This window comes from Syzygium oleosum, unplaced genomic scaffold (genome assembly GCF_021117445.2).
Source record: "Syzygium oleosum isolate NSW1041296 unplaced genomic scaffold, Sole_v2.1 Sole_v2.30, whole genome shotgun sequence".
Lineage (NCBI taxonomy): Eukaryota > Viridiplantae > Streptophyta > Magnoliopsida > Myrtales > Myrtaceae > Syzygium > Syzygium oleosum.
The window spans coordinates 658249-679640 of NW_026607514.1; the positions used below are offsets into that span (position 1 = coordinate 658249).

Here is a 21392-nt window from a genome sequence, read left to right on the forward strand (position 1 = left end):
CTGTACCACACTACATCAAATATCCGAGGACTTTTCAAATACAATTCATGCGTGTGCCACAATAGATATATTGAACAACAACATTATTCTATTAAGGATATGAAGGTGTGTTTGTAAATGCTATTACTTTATAGTCTTTACTTTTTGCTTAACTAAATCTTGTGATGGATGTACTTTAAGGGTGCACATGGCAACGATTCTGTGCTTAGGAACTGATTCTGCTCAGAAATGATTCTTTTTGATTCCGTGCCCGGGAATAATTTCTAAGCATTTGAAGGCGTTTGGTAACTGTACAAAATTTCCATTCTTAGAATAGAAAAAGAATAGAAATGCGTTTGGTAACTACACAAAATTTCTTTTTATTAATAATATTTTAACATTTTTAATATTTTTTTTCTTTTTTTTTCCTTTTTCTTTCTTTCTTTCCCTTCCTTGGCCATGGCCGATCGCCGGCGCTGGCGACCAGCCACAGCTAGGGTCAACAAGGACGTCGCGGCCCTCGCTGCCGTCGCGGTCGTGACGCCCTCACCGGCCTTGACTATGGCCGGTTGCCGGTGGCCAACGGTCGGCCAGGAAGAAAAAGAACAACAAACCAGGAAGAAGAAAATCAAAAAGATTCAGAAATAGAAAAATTGTTCCCAGAATCAAGAAGCTACTTTTTTTTTGCTTCTTGATTCTGTTCAAAAAAGGGAACAATTTTTTTCAAATTTGTGCCCGGGCACAAAAAATTTAACAAACGGATTTCTGTTCCCAAACTGATTCTTGGAACAAAAGAACAGAAATTTTCACTATTTGGCAACTTGCCAAACGGGCCCTAACTTTTCTTTACCCCATAAGATCTGAAATTTTCGTAATATATCATTTTTAGCAAGTGAATTCGTATGCAATTTTTTTCATAAATTCAAATAATATTTACAAATTTGACAGGAAAGTAAACAGTTATTTTTAATTTTTGTTTGACTATAAACGAGCATGCCCCCGATCTCTTAAATAAAAAAAGCCACAAATAATGACATGACTTTTGTACAAAAAAGAATTTTCCCTCCATAAAATTACCATCTGTCGTCCACTAAACCAAACCCCTCCATAAAATATTAATATAAGCAACTTCTCTTAGAAGTTATTTCACCTCCAACTTCTATAAAATGAAACCTTCACTTCTCATCTTTTATTCACCGATCAAACTCACCCAAAAAAAAAAAAAAACAAAACGAAATTTCGAGAGGCTGCAAACAATGGGTGACGACCGAGCTCTTGTCCGCCGTGAGCCCGAACCCGAACCCCTCTTGGTTGCCCACGAGCCGCCACTGGCCGCCTCCTTCAACGACCGCATCCGCCCCCTGCTCGACGCGGTCGACAAGCTCCGAAAACTGATGGTCATGAAGGAGGGCATCCCGCTCCCCACCATCGTCGTCGTCGGCGACCAGTCCTCCGGCAAGTCAAGCGTCCTCGAGTCCCTCGCCGGCATCAGCCTGCCACGCGGGCAGGGCATCTGCACGCGCGTCCCCCTTATAATGCGGCTCCAACACCGGCGTCCCACCGACAGCCCTGAGCTCCACCTCGAGTTCAATGGCAAGATCGTGAACGTCGACAACGAGGACCACATCTGCGATGCCATTGTCTCCGCGACCGACGAGATCGCCGGCTCTGACAAGGGCATATCGAATGCCCCACTGACTCTAGTCGTCAAGAAAGATGGCGTCCCGGACTTGACCATGGTCGACCTGCCCGGAATCACTAGAGTGCCCGTGCACGGCCAGCCCGAGAACATCTACGAGCAGATATCGGAGATGATCATGGAGCACATAAGGCCTGAGGAGAGCATAATCCTCAATGTCGTGTCCGCAACCGTCGACTTCTCCACTTGCGAGTCCATAAGGATGTCGCAAGTAAGTATACTCTAGCCACGCTTGGCTCCCATATCAATTAAGAACTCGATTGATTTATATAACGCTAGCAGATGGGTCTATACGATAATTTGATTTTGTGTTTCAGATGGTGGACAAGACCGGCAAGAGGACTCTGGCCGTTGTGACAAAGGCCGATAAAGCTCCGGAGGGCTTGCTGGAGAAGGTGACGGCCGATGATGTCAATATAGGGCTTGGTTATGTGTGTGTGAGGAACAGGATTGGTGACGAGTCCTACGAAGAAGCGAGGCTCGAAGAGGCGAAGCTGTTCGACATGCACCCTCAGCTGTGCAAAATTGACAAGTCCATCGTTGGTGTGCCTGTCTTGGCACAAAAGCTGATGCAGATTCAAGCCACCATTATGGCCAAGTGTTTGCCCGGTATCGTCAAGAAGATCAATGACAAGCTGAACGCGAATGTCGCCGAGCTTAATAGGATGCCCAAGAATCTGTCCTCGGTCGCAGAGGCCGTGACTGCCTTCATGCAGATCATGGGGTCGGCGAAGGAGTCGCTGAGGAAAGTCCTACTGAGAGGTGAGTTTGATGAATACCCGGACGAGAAGAAGATGCACTGCACGGCCAGGCTGGTGGAGATGCTGAACCAATACTACGATGAGCTCCAAAACTGCCCCGAGAATGACCTGCGGACTAACTTCTTGTTGGAGGAACTGGAGGTCTTGGAAGAGGCTAAAGGGATCGGACTCCCAAACTTCCTCGCTCGCACCGCCTTTCACACCCTTTTGCAGCGGAAGGTGAAGGCTGTATCGAGCATGCCACCGAGTTTCGGGGTTCGTGCTTGGGACTACATTGAGGAGGTTGTAATTCGGGAGTTGATGCGGCACTCGGAGAATTATCCTCAGCTGCAGTCATGGATGAGAAGAGCAGCGTCCAATCTGATCCACAAGATGAGGGAGAAGACGACGGATAGGATGATGGAGATTGTTGAGATGGAGAAGCTCACAGGTTATACTTGCAGCCCCGAGTACCTGTCAGAGTGGAACAAGTTGATGACCCAGCAGTACCAGTTTATGCAGGTGATCAACGAAGATTATAGGTCCACCAACATGGTCCTCGAGGGGATCGGACCGGTCGACGTGCACCATCTGAGGAATCACAAGCAGCTGGTTCAGCAGGCGTTCGATCTGAAGATGAGGATGGCCGCGTACTGGAAGATTGTGCTGAGGAGGTTCGTGGACTCGATGGCACTGCATCTGCCGTTCAGCGTTCACAACTTGGTGAACGAGGAGATGGAGAAGGAGATGGTGGGCGAGCTGATCAGGCCCAATGGCAGCGGCAGCATTGAGAGGATGCTGGAGGAAGCGCCGTCGGTGGCGGTGAAGCGCGAGAAGCTGAACAGGAGCATTAATCTGTTGAGGGAGTCTGCGAAGGTGGTCGCCAATATCATGGATCGGATTGCTGCAGATGGTGACTACAGTGATTAGTTAGAGGTGTTGTTCTAGTGGGCTTTTTCAGTTTTCTTCTTGCGTGTGTTTTTCTACTGGAACTTAATTAAGGTGTTTTTCGTTTGAGTGTGTTAATGTTGCTGTTCTAGGAATCAGCTTTTCAAATGATGGTTTTACTGGTTTTTGTGTGCCTGCAAATTGGGTTTTTGATGGACTCGCAACGGTTCTATCCATGTTGTGGACACGAGTCACAGCTTTGACCAGCCCGGATTAGTCAGAAGAAACGCGAGTGATGTGCCAATCCAACCCACACGATCAATTTACATGGCGCTGTTGGAAAATGATGTTGATCGACATTCCTCAGATGGAGGCTCAGAGAATTCGGTGCCAACTTACCCGTTGGTCGTTGCGAAAAAATAAAATAAGTTGTGATACGACGAAATGAGATGTGTTACGATTTATTAGGACTTGTTTATTGAAAAGCTATCGCTCACATATTCATTGACCTGCGGCAAATTGAACACAAATACGACGTGTTATGACCTCGGATACTATGAGAGTATTTCAAACTTCCCTAACGGCCAGGAACCAAGATAATTGAAAGAACGTGGGGTACCAAAGTAGGAATAGACTGATGCTTGGACATCGCTTGATCAAAGTCTTGAGGTTGAATTTGTTGTGTAATGACTTTGATAAATTGTGGTATGATAAAATTAGATTTGTTATGAGTTGTTACGATTAGCTCATTGAAAAGTCGTTACAAAATATTTCATGACTTACGATGAAATGACTGCAATTATAAAGTGTTGCGACCTAAAAAACCATGAGATTATTTTTTAGATTCCGTAACTCCAATAAACCATGATAAGTTCAATAATTGGGTGGAAAAGGTAGGAAGCCATCCCATTTTTGGACATGGTCAATCAATCTCTGAGAGCAAATCTATTATTCACAAAGAAAATAAATTATGATACGGCGAGATAAGATGTGTTACAATCTATTTAAACTTGTTTATTGAAAAGCTATTACAGGTATATTCACCGACCTACAACAAAAGAACACGATTACAATGTGTTATTATCTCAAATACTATGAGAGTATTTCAAATTTCCCTAACAATCATAAACCATGATATTTACAAGCAAGTGGACTACCAAAATAGGAATCAATAACTGATGCTTGGACATTGGTTCATAAAACTTTTGACGTCGATTTACTCTGCTACAACTGAAACAAACTGTGGTATGGTAAAATTAGATGTGTTACAACTTGTTACGACTTGTTCGTTGAAAACCATTACGAAAGATGTCATTGACTTACGACAAAACGATTGCAATTTCGACATGCACGACCTAAAAAACCATATGAGTATTTTTCAAATTGGTCCAACTCTCATGAACCACAATAGGTTCAAATCAATTGGGTGGAAAAAGTAGGAAGCATCCGATACTTGGACTTAGTCAACCGATCTCTAAGGGCAAATTTATTATTTGACGATAAAAATAGGGTGTGGTACGATAGAATGAGATGTGTGTTGACCCGTTATAACTTGTTCAATGAAAAGCTATTACGACAATTTTCATTAACTTTTGCTAAAATGAATTCAATTACGACTTGTTACAATCTCAAATATCATGAGAGTATTTCAAGTTTTCTCAAGCGCTGTGGATCATGATAATATAAAGCAAATGGACTACCTAAATAGGAATCGGGCCGATGCTTGGACATCGGTTCATCAGTCTCTTGACGTTGAATTTATTGTGCTACCAAAAAAGTAGCAATCGGTGAGCCGATACTTAGACATGATCAACCTATCTCTGAGACAAAATCCATTATTTTACAACAAACGTAAACTGTGATATGACATATATGAAATGTATCACGACTTATGATGTCTTGTTCATCGAAAAAATATTATGAGAATTTTCATTGATTTAAGAGAGAATAAACGCAATTATATAAGAGTATTTCATATTTTCACAACTTTCATAAATATTTCATATTATGAGAATAAACGCAATTATAAGAGTATTTCATATTTTCGCAAGCGGTCGACCAAAATAAGAATTGATGACCGATATTTGGAGATTGGTTTATCAGTCTCTTGAGGTTGTTGAACTTATTGTGCTACGGCCAAAACGAACTGGGGCATGAAAAAAAAAAATAGATGTATCACAACTTGTTCTAATGAATTCTTGGAAAAACCATTACGACATATTTCATTGACTAACGGCAAAATGACTACACTCACGACGAGCTACGATCTCAAGAACCACGAAAATATTTTCAATTTTCCCCGGCTCTCATTAACTGTGATGTAAGCTCAAATCAATTGGGTGGAACAAAGTAGGGACCGATCGATCTATACTCAAACATCGATCGATCGATTGATCTCCGAGAGACAAAAATAAACCGCGGTACAAACCAAATAAGATGTGTTACAACTTGTTCATCGAAAAGTTATTACGAAAATTTTCTTTGACAAACGACAAAATGAACACAACTATGACTTGTTACGATCTTATATATCACGAGAGCCTCTCCAAAAGGAACCGTTGACCAATGCTTAATACCTATGGAGACATTGATTCAATTGCATTGTGTTGAGACGTCCAATGACTCATTTCCATATTTAGGCGAAGTTCTTGAAATCTAACAAGTATAGAACCGCCCAAATCCTCATTGTTTTTTTAATTATCTTATATTTTTCTTAATTTTTCGTAAACTCTATTCTATATTGAATTAACATTTTTATTCAAAAGTTCTTGTCTATTTTTTCAAGAGTCGTACGTGCCAAAATGTCAAAGAAAAAATTCAAAAGAGAAGAAAAAGCGTCCAAGGAAAGGTGCATGAATCGAACTTACCCATCCAAGCAAAACGCACGTATCCCCTAGGTGTAAAAGCGACACAACACAAATTAAAAACGAAAAAGCATGCTTTTTTTAAAGCATCATTTCTAGCAAAACCTTTAAATAATCTAGTAACATAATTATAAAAAATTTGAATAATTGACGCTAATTTATTAAAAATAAGATTCGACGGCACGCATAATTCAATTAAAGCTAAAGATAACCCGCATTTACCAGTAAAGAGAAATTTTTTTCTATTGATCGGATGTCAAAAGAAGATGACGATTTATTTCTTTAGAAAAATATGCACACCAAAGATAACGTTCAAAACTTCAATAACAATAACAGTGACAAAGCTAACCAAACAATGAGAAACCCGCCATATAATTAGAAGTTATTAATCTTTTTTGCATCGGAAAATACAAATAAAGTCATTTTTTCGACGGGCGGATAGTGAGAGATTGATGCTAATATTATGGTACGGTAGACAAGTTGGATCACAAAGAAGAAGAGGATACATCCTAACGAACAGTAATCATTTTGTTTGCTGTTTTCCTTCGATGCATGCACGAATTTTGCAGCGAACACAGTGTAGAAATCTGCATAAATTTGCATAGAGCTGGGCCCTTAAGCCTAAGTTTGGAAGACTTGGGAAAAAGCAAAAAAGAAAAAAAAAATCTGCATAAATTTGCATAAAACAGTAATCTCTTTCCTATCAATTTATTTTTCTTTTCAAACAACTCAATCAACAAAAAAAAAGAAAAAAAGAAAAAGAGAATTCATATACCTCCAAACAATTTTAAGAAAACTCTTTTATTTACTTATTCTTTCTTTCACTTCCTTCATTTTTCATCCAAAGAAGTTGGACAATTGAAATGACTCGGTCACTTGTGATGATGATTTTCGTGTCACATTGCGTCGAGAAAAAAATAATAATAATTGTATTTAAATTTAAAATAAATTGGTAATATCATCGTTTGCAATAATTTGTAAATGTATTTGTTACATTAAGTTTATGTATAATATCATCAAAAGAGTCCAAATTTGAATCTATTCACATATTTAGTTAGATCCACATTTGTTAAAAAATTTAAAACAATGATTTATACAGTATCACACTACATCAATTATCCAAGATGGACTTTTCAAATACAATTCATGAGTGTGCCACAACAGATTCATTTGAACGATGGTATTATTTTATTAAGGATACGAAGGCGTGTTTATATATGCTATTACTTTTTAGTTTTTGCTTTTTGCTTAACTAAATCTCGCGATTGGATGCACTTTAACTTTTCTTTACCCGTAAGATCTGAAATTTTCATAATATATAATTTTTAGCACGTGATTTCGCATGCAATTTTTTCATAATTTTTATAAAGTCCAAATAACAATTACAATTTTAACGGGAAAGTTAAAGGCTATTTTTAATTTTTGTTTGACTATACGAGAAAATATTTAGGTGCATTACGCAATATGCATTAAATCATGACCCAATTCAAAAAAAACCCTCGACTTTACACTTTGTCCCATAGATTATATCTGAACACTTTTTTTTCTCCCAAGGAAAAACCACAAGCTTTTATCTATATTTAGTTCTTGCTTTTGTTAACTAAATCCGTCCCAATTAATGCACTCGAAAAAACAAAAACGGAAACAGGGCAAATATGGTGGCCAAACTGGCCGTGGCCGTGGCCCCCCAATGCGCCCGGGAAGGGAGGCGGCCCTCGTCGGGCCTTCCTGGAAGGTTGGCGACCGACCCGCGCCTCGGGCGGAGTCGCCGCAGGGCGTGCGGCCCCCATCCCGAGGTGAGGGTCGCGCCCTCCCCCTAATCGGGCCGCACGGCCCCCCCTTTCCCGCCGAGAGACCCGGGCGAGGGCCCCAGGAGGTCGCCTCGGCCGGAGGCGGCCCGTGAGCGCGTGTGCCCACGGGCGGGCGAGGGTCGCGCCCTCCCCGGATCGGGGTCGCACGCCCTCGCCGGCAGGCTCGCCCCCGCCCGGCCTTTGAGAAGGCCTAGGCGAGGGCGTGCACTCCCGATCTGGGAGGAGCGCGACCCTCGCCCCGAGATCGGAGGCGCACGCCCTCGCGGCTGCTCCGCCTGGGCCGGCGACCCTCGCCTGGGCCTTCTCGAAGGCCGGCGGCTCGCCCCGGGCCGGCGAGGGTCGCCGCGCCTCGGGAAGGCCCGAGGTGAGGGCCGCCGCTCCTTCCCGTGGCGCGTGGCTTGGCCACCGGCGAAGGCTTGGCCACCGCCGCGGTTGCCCGTTCTCTGTTTTTTTTTTTTATGACGTTAATTGGACGGATTTATAAAGGAAAGGCAGATTTGAGACTTAGATAAAAGTTTGTGGTTTTTCTTGAGACAAAAAAAAGTTCATGATATATTTGGGATAAAGTGTAAAGTTGAGGGTTTTTTTTTTGAATTGGACCATTAAATCATATAGTGATCGACACGTGGCAATATCGGGCCCACATGTCGGAAAATTATCTCTCTCTCCCCTCTCGCCCACGCGCTCTGCTCTCCATCTCCTCTGCAACCCCCATGCCCACGCGCAACTAGCTCTGCTCTCTCTAGCCCAACGAACCACGCCACCGCCACCGCCTCCGATCCATCTCCGGCGTAGAACCCGTCGTCCTCGCCGACGACACGAGAGTACCAATCGCCGACGCCGAAAGCCGCGGTCGAGCTCGTCTTCGGCTTGAAGACCGACCGCAGGAGCTTCAGGATCGACCGTGAGATTCGGGAGCGCTTCTTCGCCGTCGTCGAGGTCGCCGGTTGCGGCTGCGGCTTGGAGGAGGTGAGCATGGGTAGGGAGTATCTGATCTCTCTCTCTCTTCATCGATTGAGGACGCTCTCTCTCTCTCTCTCTCTCTCTCTCTCTCTCTCTCTCTTGCGTCTTCTCCTTCAAAGAACGAAGGAACAGCTTACGATGCTTCCATGGATTGAAGACCCGTGAAGACAAACTTTGAACAGCTTACGATTCTTCCCATTCAAATTTCTTTCCCAAAAAGCGAGAGAACTCGTGATGCGGGTCTCGGGCTGCTGTTGCTAGCAGCATAACGCCTTTCATCTGTCGCGGGAACGAAATCTGCAGGCTCAATCTCAGCCATGGAAGCGAAACGCCGAGCTCTTGTCCGCCGTGAACCCGATCCCCCGATGGTTGCGCACGCGCCGCCACTCGCCGCCTCCTACAACGACTGGATCCGCCCCCTGCTCGACGCGGTCGACAAGCTCCGAAACCTGATGGTCATGAAGGAGGGCATCCAGCTCCGCTCCCTACCATCGTCGTCCTTGGCGACCAGTCCTCCGGCAAGTCGAGCGTCCTCGAGTCCCTCACCGGAATCAGTCTGCCGCGCGGACAGGGCATCTGCACGCGCGTCCCCCTTATCATTGAGCTCCAACAGCGGCGTCCCGCCGACAGCCCTGAGCTCCACCTCAAGTTCAACGGCAAGATCGTGAACGTCGACGACGAGGATCATGTCTCCGACGCCATTGTCTCCGCGACCGACGAGATTGCTGGCTCCGGCAAGGGCATATCGAATGCCCCGCTGACTCTGGTCGTCAAGAAAGATGGCGTCCCGGACTTGACCCTGGTCGACTTGCCTGGAATCACGAGAGTGCCCGTGCTCGGCCAGCCCAAGAACATCTACAAGCAGATCTCGGAGATGATCATGGAGTACATAAGGCCTGAGGAGAGCATCATACTCAATGTTGTCTCTGCGACCGCCGACTTCCCCACTTGCGAGTCCGTAAGGATGTCGCAAGTAAGTATCAACTCGAATGATCTATACGACTCTAGCAAATGGGTCAATACGATAATTTGATTTTGTGTTTCAGATGGTGGACAGGACCGGCAGGAGGACTCTGGCCGTTGTCACAAAGGCTGATAAAGCTCCGGAGGACTTGCAGGAGAAGGTGACGGCCGATGATGTCAACATAGGGCTTGGTTATGTGTGTGTGAGGAACAGGATTGGTGACGAGTCCTACGAAGAAGCGAGGCTCGAAGAGGCGAAGCTGTTCGAGATGCACCCTCATTTGTGCACAATTGACAAGTCCATCGTTGGTGTGCCGGTCTTGGCACAAAAGCTGATGCAGATTCAAGCCACCATTATGGCCAAGTGTTTGCCCAATATCGTCAAGAAGATCAATGACAAGCTGAACGCGAACGTCGCCGAGCTTAATAGGATGCCCAAGAATCTGTCCTCAGTCGAGGAGGCCATGATGGCCTTTGTGCAGATCTTGGGGTCGGCGAAGGAGTCGCTGAGGAAAGTCCTTCTGGGAGGTGAGTTCGATGAGCACCCGGATGACAAGGACATGCACTGCACGACCAGGCTGGTGGAGATGCTCAACCACTACGCCGATGAGCTCCAAAACTGCACCGAGGACAACCCCAGGACTAACTTCTTGTTGGAGGAAATAGAGGTCTTGGAAGAGGCCAGAGGGATTGGGCTTCCGGACTTCCTCCCTCGCACCGCTTTTCTCACCCTTTTGCAGCGGAAGGTGAAGATCATATTGAGCAAGCAGCCAAGTTTCGGGGTTCCTGTTTGGGACTACATCAAGGGAGTTGTGATTCGGGTCTTGATGCGACACTCAGAGAATTATCCTCAACTGCAGTCGTCCACGAGAAGAGCAGCGTCCAATCTGATCAACAAGATGAAGGGGAAGACGAAGAATAAGATGATAGAGATTCTTGAAATGGAGAAGCTCACTGACTACACTTGCAATCCTGAGTACCTGTTGCAGCGGAACAAGTTGATGACCCAGCAGGGCAGGTTCATGGAGGCCTTCAACTCCCGTAGTAACATGATTGACATCGAGGGAATCGGGGAGGTCTATCTGGGCAATCTGAGGGAACACAAGCAGCAGCTGGTTCAGGAGGCGTTCGATCTGAAGATGAGGATGACCGCGTACTGGAAGATTGTGGTGAGGAGGTTTGTCGATTCGATGGCGCTGCATCTGCGGTTCAGCGTGCACAACTTGGTGACCAAGGAGATGGAGAAGGAGATTGTGCGCGAGCTGATCGGGCCCAAAGGCAGCGGCCGCATCAATAGGATGCTGGAGGAAGTGCCGGAGGTGGCGGCAAAGCGCAAGAAGCTGAACAGGAGCATCAAGCTGTTGAGGGAGTCTGCGGAGGTGGTGGCCAAGATCATGAACCGGATTGCTACTAATTGTGACTCCAGTAATTAATTAATGCTGTTGCTCTAGTGGGTTCTTTTTATGTTAATATTTTTGTGAGTGCGTTCTTGTTTGTTTAGGTGGTTTTGTGTGGGATTCAACTGGACTTTAATCAGCTTCTAATGACTGGTGTTTTACCTAGGGAGGGAAAATGACCTTATCTCTACAGTTGTTGGACGGCCCCTAAAATTTTAACTACCCTGATTTATCATCTATCGCATAAGAAAATTAGGAATTAACTCTGATCTCTAAACAAAAATCTCATTCGCATTCGCATTCGCATAATTTTTATATTATAGGTTCCATTCCAGGACCGAACTTTGTTGCAGGGAGCCATAGATGATCTCGATGAGTAGCCTGAAGAGATATTCATGATCTAAGAGAAGATATGAGCCTTGAGACTAAGAATTTCAACATTTTTGGAACCCAAGCATTTGAGATAGGGTCAGGATTTCAGATTCCAACATTCTTGGAGCTCAAACCTGAACCAGAAAGGTAAGCGGACCCGGAATCAAATTTCTAACATGATGAGAGCTTGAAACCTGCTCAATGAGTTCGAGAACGTGCTCTCCAAGAATGTGGGAATCCCAGGGTCCCGGACAATAACCCGAGCGGCAATTCCAAAAATGTGAGAGATGGATAAGGTTTGGACACAACGGATGAGGCGGCATTGCACAACACGGCAAGACATAATCACGGTGTCCAAGATTCTTTAGATCCACGTCCGCATGCCTTGAATTCATGGCCGCGTCCACATTCATATTAAGTGGGTGGAAAAATAGGAATGGTCAACCAATGGTTGGATATCTAGTCGATCGACCTTTGAGATCAAATCGATTGTGTTACAAAAACAATAAACTGTGGTGCGACAAAATGAGATGATTTATGACCTGTACGACTTGTTCATTGGAAACGTATCACAAAAATATTCACTGATCCACGACAAAATGAACCACTAATTATCACATAATATGACCTCAAATACTATAGGAGTATTTCAAATTTCGATAGTAGTCATAATTCGTGATAATTTAAAAGCAAGTGGAGTACCAAAATAGGAATCAACCGATGGTTGGACATTAGTTGATTATACTCTAGAAGTCGTATTTATTGTGGTGCAACTTAAATAAACCATGATGTGACAAAATTAAATGTGTTACGACCTTGTTATGACTAGTTCATTGGAAATTCATGACAAAATATCTTATTGACTTACGATAAAATGACTGCAATTACTAAGCGTTAAAATATAAAAGACCACAAGATTATTTCCAATTTTACTAACTCTCATGACGATGAAAGTTTTAAACCAATTGATGGGTCAAAGTACAAAGCAGTTCCATACTTGGACATGGTCAACCGATCTCTATCTATATATATATATATACTTTAAAAATACCTTGTGGTACGACACAATAAGATGTGTTATGACCTATTAGTACTTATCCATTGACAAGCTATTACAAAAATATGCATGGACCTTCGAAAAATGAACATGATTACGACATGTTATTACCTCAATGTCGCTAGCCGGGGAATCGATTATAACCCTAGATAGATATCCAGATAGCTATTGTGGCAAAGAGTTGGCGACCGTTACTTGCTCGATGCGGTTTGGCATATGCGACTACTGCTTGGTCGAAACTGTTCTTCATAGACAAACTTGGGGTTTGCGATCTCAGGCAAAGAGTTGGCGACTGTTACTTTGTCGATGCAGTTTGGCATATGCGACTACTGCTTGGTCAAAACTGCTTTTCATAGATAAACTTGGGATTTTCCCTAATAGTAATATTTGAAAGCAAGTGGACTACCCAAATAGGAATCGATAACCGATCCTTGGACATCCGTTCATCAAACTCTTGAGGTCAAATTTATTTTGTTACACCTAACACAGACCATGAAATGACAATGTCATATAAGTTGCTTGTTAAAAGCCGTTAGAAAGATTTCATTGACTTATGACAAAATGATTGCAGTTACGATGTGTTACATATGAAGGGTAATTTCAAATTTATCCAACTCTCATAAACCATGATTAGTTCAAATCAATTGGATGGAGAAAAGTAGGAACCGATGAACTGATACTTAGATATGGTTGACCGATCTATGAGATAAAATGCAATTTTTTATGACAAACTAAATCATGATATGACAAAATGAGATGTATTAGACTTATTATGTCTTGTTTATTGAAGAACTAATACCAAAATTTTTATCGACTTACAACAATCGCAAGGTGTTACAATTTCAAATATCATGAGAGTATTTCAAGTTTCCACAACCACCGTACACCATGATAATGTAGATGCAACTGATCGACCCAGATAGGAATAGGCAACTGATGTTCGGACATTAGTAGAAAACAATTAGATGTATGACGACCAGTTAAAACTAATTCTTGGAAAATCCATCACGACATATATCATCGATTACCAGTACAATGGTTGCAATTACAGTGACTTAAAACCTTAAAAAACAATGAGAATTTTTTTCGAATTTCCCTAGCTCTCGTGAACCATGATGAGCTCAAATCAATCAGGTGGAAAAATAGTAGAAACCGGTCGATCAATACTTATACGTCAATCAATCGATTTCTGAGAGATGAATGTAAACCGTGGAACTACAAAATGAGATAATACAACTTGTTCATTGAAAAGTTATATCGCATTGCGACCTTGATCTCCAATGACTAATTTCCGGATTTGGGCGATGTTCTTGAACTCTTAACCATCATCGATAGAACCAACCCAAATCCTCACTATTTTTATCTATTTTACGGTTTCTTAATTTCTTAAAAACTCTACTCCAAAAAATTTTCGGTTTTAAATAATTTTTATTTATTTAAAAATTATTTATCACAGGTGTACTAGTTTAGAAACTACATTGAAAATGTGCATTACGGCATAAAAAAACGTACAAGAAAAGTCCCATCGTACGGTCTTCGCCTGCTAAAGGAAAAAACCATCCAATAAACGAGAAGCAGAGCAGAGAACCTGTGAAAAAAATTGAATATAATCTTGGATTAATACTATGAAAAATCTCAAGCTGCCATATTTGTGATAAATTTAACATAAATTAGTATTTTGACCACCAAAAACTCCAAATTGATACACCTTTGACAAACCACCAAAAACCCCAAATTGATACATTTATGACAAATTTATCATCCATTAGTTTTCGTAAAATTGGATTAATACAACGAAAAATCCTAAACCGGCACACCTATAACAAACAGAGGGTAAAACCCCAAACTGATACACCCATCAACTGTCACGTGTCAACCAACTCGGTAATTTGACAGTAAAATTTAACGAAAACTAATAGAGGGGAAATTTGTTACAGAGGTATCAGTTTGAGATTTTTGGTAGTAAAAAAATTAATTTGAGGTAAATTTGTCACGGGTGTACATGGTATTAACCCCATAATTTTAAGGTGCATTTATTTAGAAAAAAAAAATAATTTAATTTTTTAATTAATGAAATATATTTTTAATTATTGATAATGATTTATATTTAAATATTCTCATAATCGATAAAAATATTTATCGTTCATCCATTTTTGTAAATGATACAAACGATTATTTTTAGAAAAATATTTATCAAATCATTTATTTTCTACGAAACAAACGTATCTCGAATATAATTTATTTATTTTTATAAGAGGTTACCAATTTTACCTGATAAAAAATAAGTCAAATCGAATGTCATCAGTGCCCTTTAAATGGAAGGAGAATATCGTGGAAATTGAACAATCTTCCATACCAATGATTCCTCGTCCAAACCGCATCAGCTTTTCCGGTTTTGTTTCTGTTTTCTCATTCCTTATTTCTGTTTTCCTTGTAATTGACTTAAAAATTCATTACAGGAGTACTTATGTAAATCGTTATCTCAAAAGTCAATTTATATCTCTAAAAAAAAATGGTATCGAAAAGATAATGTCGAAATACTTCAATAACAATAGCAACGATAAAGCTAATGAAATAATGAGAATTAAATCAAAACCGGCCATATAATCACTAGTTATTAACTTTTTTTTTTCTTCTTTTGCATCTAAAAGTGTAGATGAAATCATTTTTTGGGACGACGGTGGTCGATTGGTGAGAGACCTATGCTAGTATTGTGTTATAAGATAATGCGGATCACAAAAGACGGAAACAAAATACATCCAAATGAAATTTTGCAGTACAGAAGTTTGCGTAAATTCGCAATAATAAAAGTTTGAATCAAAATAGAAAGAGATGTCGTGTGGAAATGGCCGGACAATAATCCAGTTGAATTAACTCGGTCACTGGCGATGTTGATTTTTGTATCACATCACATCGTGCCAATAAGAGAAAAAATAATTGCATTTAAAAGAAATCATATCAGCATATTCAATTCAAATAGATCACTTTTAATGTATTATATAATAACCTAGCATCACTCATTAAATTTATGTGTTTAAACCGGTATTAAATTTAGGACAAACACCACAAAAAAACCTCTAAACTATGCTCACTATGATACAAATACTCCACACTTTTTTCGTGTCATAAAAAACCCTAAATTTGCCCCATGTGACACTAATGCCTATACTTTTTTTGTGTCATGGAAAAATCCAAACTTATTTATGCGTGACATATGTACCCTTTTAAAAAGTTTAAAAAAAGTTTACGGTTTTTAGTGACAAAAAAAATTTGAGATATTTATATGACGGTGGACATAGTTTGAAATTTTTTGTGATATTAACCCTTTTAAAAAAACTCTACAGTATTGGGTTAGAAAATGATCATTGGTGTTCTGGTTAAGTGTAAACCTCATCAAAGAAATGGAGCTTTCCCTGCGAGGGCCTCCGCGGCCTGTCTACATCCTGTTGAGCGAGCTTCACAAATTTGTTTTTTATTTTCACGTGATGTTGCTCACATGCCTCGCATTCCTAACTCCTCCTCTATCTTTGTCAGGAAGAGAGAATACCCTCTGGGTGTATTACATCTTAGTAATCCCGAGGTTCGAATGAAGATCAAGATAAAGCTTTTTAAACACTTGTTTAGGTCTTTGTAGAGGTGGCCACGGTTCGGAACCGACCGGTTCCGGTTCGTGGCCAAGTGTGAACCGGAACCGTCCGGTTCCGGGCCGGTTCCTATTTTTTTTTTGTTTTTTTTCTTTTCCTTTTCCTTTTCTTTTTTTTTTCTTCCTCCGCGGCCGACCATAGCTGGGGCCGGCGCGAAGGTCGCCGGCCTCTAGGCGAGGCGGCCCTCGCCGGCGTCGGGCGAGGCCGGCCCTCGCCCGGGTGGGCGAGGCCGGCCTCGCCCGACGCCGGCGAGGTCGAGCCTCGCCCGGAAGGCCGGCCTCGCCGGCCGGCGAGGTCGAGCCTCGCCCGTTGCAGGCGAGGCCGACCCTCGCCGGTTGCGAGGCGAGGCCGAGCCTTACTGCGTCGGACGAGGCCGGCCTCGCCCGGCCCGAGGCGAGCCGGCCTCGCCGACGCCGGCGAGGTCGAGCCTCGCCGATTGCGGTTGCGAGGCCGAGCCTCACCTCGCCGGCGCCGGGCGCGGCCGGCCTCGCCCGGCCCGAGAGCGAGGCCGCCTCGCCCGACGCCGGCGAGGGCCCCTCGCCCGGACGCCGGCGACCTCCGCGCCCGGCCCCGGCCATGGCCGGCGGCGGCGCGGAGGAAAAAAATATAATATAATATAAATTATAATTTTAAAAAACGAAACAAGGAAAAAGACAAAACAGAAAAAGGAAAAACAGAAAAGGAAAAGGAAAAGAAAAAGAAGAAAAACGGAAAAGGAAAAACAGAAATGAAAATAAAAAAAATAAAAAAAATACTATTCTTGTGATATAACATTATTCAATATAAATTGTGATTAAAATGTAAATTGTACTCAAATTTGGGGACAAAAAGACAAGAGAGAAAGAGAGGGCTTCAACTTAATAAATTATCATTAAGCACATTACAATTCGTTACAACGATCTTACAAAAAAAGGAGTACAATATATATACCCTAAAATTATCCCAAAACCTAAGCATTCTGTGCGCAAGGGACCAGAGGTCACATATCGTCGAATTATATTTCGGTTTCCCTAAGCTCACATGGGCGTACCCGGTATGAGAAACAAGAGTTCCCGAAATATTTGCCAACTCCAATAGTTCTTTTACCCTCAATCGTCACTACCCGTTCCAGTACCGATAGTGGTAGCGGTAGTATCTTCGTCGTTAAAGAATTCGGATTCATTATTCCGATCTATCTCTTGTTGCCGGTATTGAGCCTTCGTCAATCAAGCAACACAAGCTTGCATCTGCCGATTACGGATCTAATCTTGAACGATGTTCGTTCAAAATATTACCTCCGGCATGAATGCTTGTTCGACCGCAACTGTGGAACAAGGGGTTGAAAAAATCTGTTTTGCAATAATAGAAAGGATTGGGTATTGGCTTGCGTGCCTCTTCCACCAATCCAAAATAAAAAAATCTGTACCACCTTCGGCTTCAGTAAACTCAAATAAAATGGTTAGATAACTCTCTAATTCAGAAATATTTCCTATTACTCCCTTTTTTTTTTTTTGTCTATGTAATAAAAGTTGGTACCCTCTACTAATTTTACCTGTACTGTCATTTTGTATCTCCGTAGATTGAGAAGATCTAATATCACCTAAATTATATTTAGTATAAAATTCATTATATAATTCTATTACTACGTTTTTAACCTCACGTACTATGGTTGTAACATTTGTCACATCATAATGTAAACATTGATAATACGCACGCAAAAAATCATTTAAGCCATCCAATTTGCAACGCGGATCAAAAACACAAGCAACTAAATAAATCATGGGAATTTCACTATAATAATGAAGCCATTTCATTTTCATTACAACTATAGTATGTTGTAATTCAACATCATTTTCATATTCATCAAAAGTTCCGACAATATTAGTACACTCTACTAAAAATAAATGTGTAGTAGGATAATAAACACCAGACAAAGTATAAGTTGCATCATTAAAAACCTTTAAAAGATCAAAAAAATTTTGGCAAATATGCCACTCTTGTGGGTATAAATTAATCTCAGGTATATTATTAGAAACGAATGCACATAATAAATCTTTATATGCTAAAGATTCACTAAGCAAGTGGAAAGTAGAATTCCAACGAGTTGGAACATCTCTTGGAAATCTTTTTGGCTTTTTGCCATTATCTCTACAAAATCTACCCCATTCTTTCATTTTTTTGGGATGTTTCCATAAAAATTGAATCGCCGTTTTTATTGGTTGAAGAAAAATATCAAGAGTTTTCAAACCATCTTGTACACATAAATTTAAAACATGACAAGCACATCTAATGTGAAAAAATTTTCCGCCAAAAGCGGGTTTACAAATATTTTCTAACTCGGCAATTGAAGCGGTATTTGCTGCGGTATTATCAAAACCAATTGAAAAAATTTTGTTAAGCAAATAATATTCTTCTAAAACTTGCCTAATTATTCTATAAATATTATTTGCCGTATGATGATCATCGAAAACTCTAAATGCAATAACTCTTTTTTGAATAGTCCACTCGTCATCTATCCAATGACATGTTATGCCCATGTAAGAATGATTTTGCCAATGATCACTCAAATTATCACTACCTATATGCACGCATCCATTAAATTGCATAAAAAAGTTTTGTAAATCATTTTTTCCATTTTTGTAAAGATCTTTAATTACTCGTTTAATTGTATTTCTAGAAACACGTTTTGCTTGTGGAGCACATGCTTTTTGTACAAATTCATTAAAATCAAATCTTTCTCCAAAATTAAATGCTAAATGCTCAACGGAAATAAATTTGCCTAATTCTTCCTTATAAGTTTTTTCATTAAAACGAAATAAAGGGGAAGTGTTAGGATTGACGTACCCGGAAATTTGTTGTTGCCCGATATCTATTCCCGTTTCGGTTGGATGTTTGCTCATAAGATGTCGTTTAAATGTTCCATATCCTTGTCCACCTGTATATTTATATATTTTCCACAATATTTACAAATTATATCGTACCTTTTTTGACCGATATCAAACTTTTCCATTTTCGTGAAGTGATTCCAAATGTCAGATGTAAATTCCCGTTCCGCTTCCTTTGTTGTAGATATTTCAGCAGGAGGATGAAAACTTTCTTGCGTCGGGACGCGCTCCACATCGTGAAAATGTTGATTTCATCATCTTGAAAATCTGCATATTCACGAGGATCAAAAGAATGATGGGATTCCGTCGCGATATTCTTACCTTTGCCAGTTGGCACTCAACTTCCACTTGCCATTTTTCGAATGGATTGAGAGAATTGAGCGGATTAATTGGGAGAATTAAGAAAGAATTGCGTGGATTGAGAAAATTGAGAGAATTTCAGAGAATTTGAGAGAATTTCGAGTATTGAGAAAATTTGAGACTTGAGAGAAGAGAATTGAAGAGAATTTGAGAGAATTGTGTGTGTATTGTGAGAATTTGAGAGAATTTATAGGAAAAAAATAGAAGAAAATTTAGAATTAAAAAAAATAAAACATAACTGTTGCAAAATTGCAACGGTTATGTGTTTTTTTTTTATTATAAAAACGCCCGTTGGGGCGTAGCCGTTGCCCCAACGGGCCGCAAGGTGCTGCGGATAAATTATTATTATTTTTTTTTTTTTGGGTTGGGCCGTTGGCCCAGCCTGCAGTTTTTTTTTTTTTTTGCAGAACCGGTCCGGAACCGGCGGTTCCGGGCCGGTTTAAATTTTTCTGGAACCGGAACCGGGACCGTATGCCACGGGCCGGTTCCGGTTCCGAACCGCGGGCCCGGTCAACGGGCCGGGCTCGGATTTGACCGGGCCGGTTCCGGTCCGGTTCCGGGCCAAAACCGGCCCGTGGTCACCTCTAGGTCTTTGGCTCATAAGTTCTTTCGTTTTGTAATTTTTTATCTATTTTTTTCGGGGCCGAGAGTGCCAAGGCGTCAATTCAAATAATAAAAGAAAAGAGTACAAAAAGAATAAATAAATAAAAAAAGCGTCCGATTGAAAGGCGCATCGACGAAAGCCAAAGAAGAGGACAACCGGACTTTGCGGATGAAAAGAAAGTGGACAACCTGCCTTATGTTAAAGTCCAATCGTACGGTCTCCCCGTGACGAAGAAAAATAACGTACGGTCTCCCCCAGTCCAGTTGCAGGGGAGAGGAACCTGTCAAAATGCTGAATATAATGATCAATTCGATGTGATCCTTTTCCTCTTTTTTAATAATTGGCAACCAAATTTTTATCAGGTTAATATCCGAAAAATTTCAAACTGATATAACTGCGACGAATTTAGTATAAACTAATTTTTTTATCATGAAAAATCTCAAATTGGTACACTTATGACAAATCTACCTTCCAAAAGTTCCCATTACATTTTATAATTAAATTGTTGAGTTGGATGACACGACGTAATTGACGGATGTACTAGTTTGGGGTTTTACCTTCGTTTGTCACAAGTGTACCGGTTTATGATTTTTCATGATAGTAATCTAATTTAATGGAAACTAACGGATGGTTAATTTGTCAAAAACGTACCAGTTTAGGATTTTTAGTGGTCAAAAAATTAGTTTGGGGCAAAATTGTTATAGGTGTACCAATTTAGGGTTTTGGGTGGTCAAAAAATTAGTTTTTGATAAATTTATCACAGATGTACCGATTTAGGATTTCTCATGATATTAATCATTTTTTACATGACATAAAAATAAATTGATTATTTTCGGTGCCCTTCAAATTGAATGAAAAGATTGAGGGAATAGAACGCAATCTTCAGGGCATAGGACTGCATAATGCTGCATGATCCTGTTTCGGCTTTTTAAGGTATAAGTTCTCTACGGTCTACAAACTGGAGCATTACTGGTTATTTGGCAATTGTAGTTAAAGTTCCAACCTTTATGGTCTAAGTTTACATGTTGAACAAATTAAAACTTTAGAGACCGCATTGTATATAGAGCCAAAATTCATAGACCATTTGTATTATTTTTCCTCATGAAAATTTCAATTTTTCTAATATGCCAATTAGCATGATGCAAGTACGATATGAAATTTTATCTTAATATGCAAAATATGTATGA

General features: G+C 41.1%; 1 protein-coding gene and 1 pseudogene across 1 annotated transcript; both read left to right on the top strand.

The window, feature by feature from the left end:
* The first annotated feature begins 1155 nt into the window (after positions 1–1155).
* LOC115669458 (dynamin-related protein 4C-like) lies at positions 1156–3444 on the top strand. The gene is made up of 2 exons (XM_030590665.2): positions 1156–1889; positions 1996–3444. The coding sequence occupies exons 1-2, from the start codon at positions 1236–1238 to the stop codon at positions 3346–3348; spliced, it is 2007 nt and encodes a 668-aa protein (XP_030446525.2). The 5' UTR covers positions 1156–1235; the 3' UTR covers positions 3349–3444.
* A 5247-nt stretch (positions 3445–8691) lies between these two features.
* Positions 8692–11496, top strand: LOC115666290 (dynamin-related protein 4C-like; annotated as a pseudogene).
* The last annotated feature ends 9896 nt before the right edge of the window (positions 11497–21392 follow it).

What these genes read in the sequence shown, in the direction of transcription:
- LOC115669458 (XM_030590665.2), top strand. Translation starts at nt 1,236, where the DNA reads ATGGGTGACGACCGAGCTCTTGTCCGCCGTGAGCCCGAACCCGAACCC. An exon ending in AGTCCATAAGGATGTCGCAA is followed by an intron (nt 1,890 to 1,995) that starts GTAAGTATACTC and finishes TTTGTGTTTCAG; the next exon opens with ATGGTGGACAAGACCGGCAA.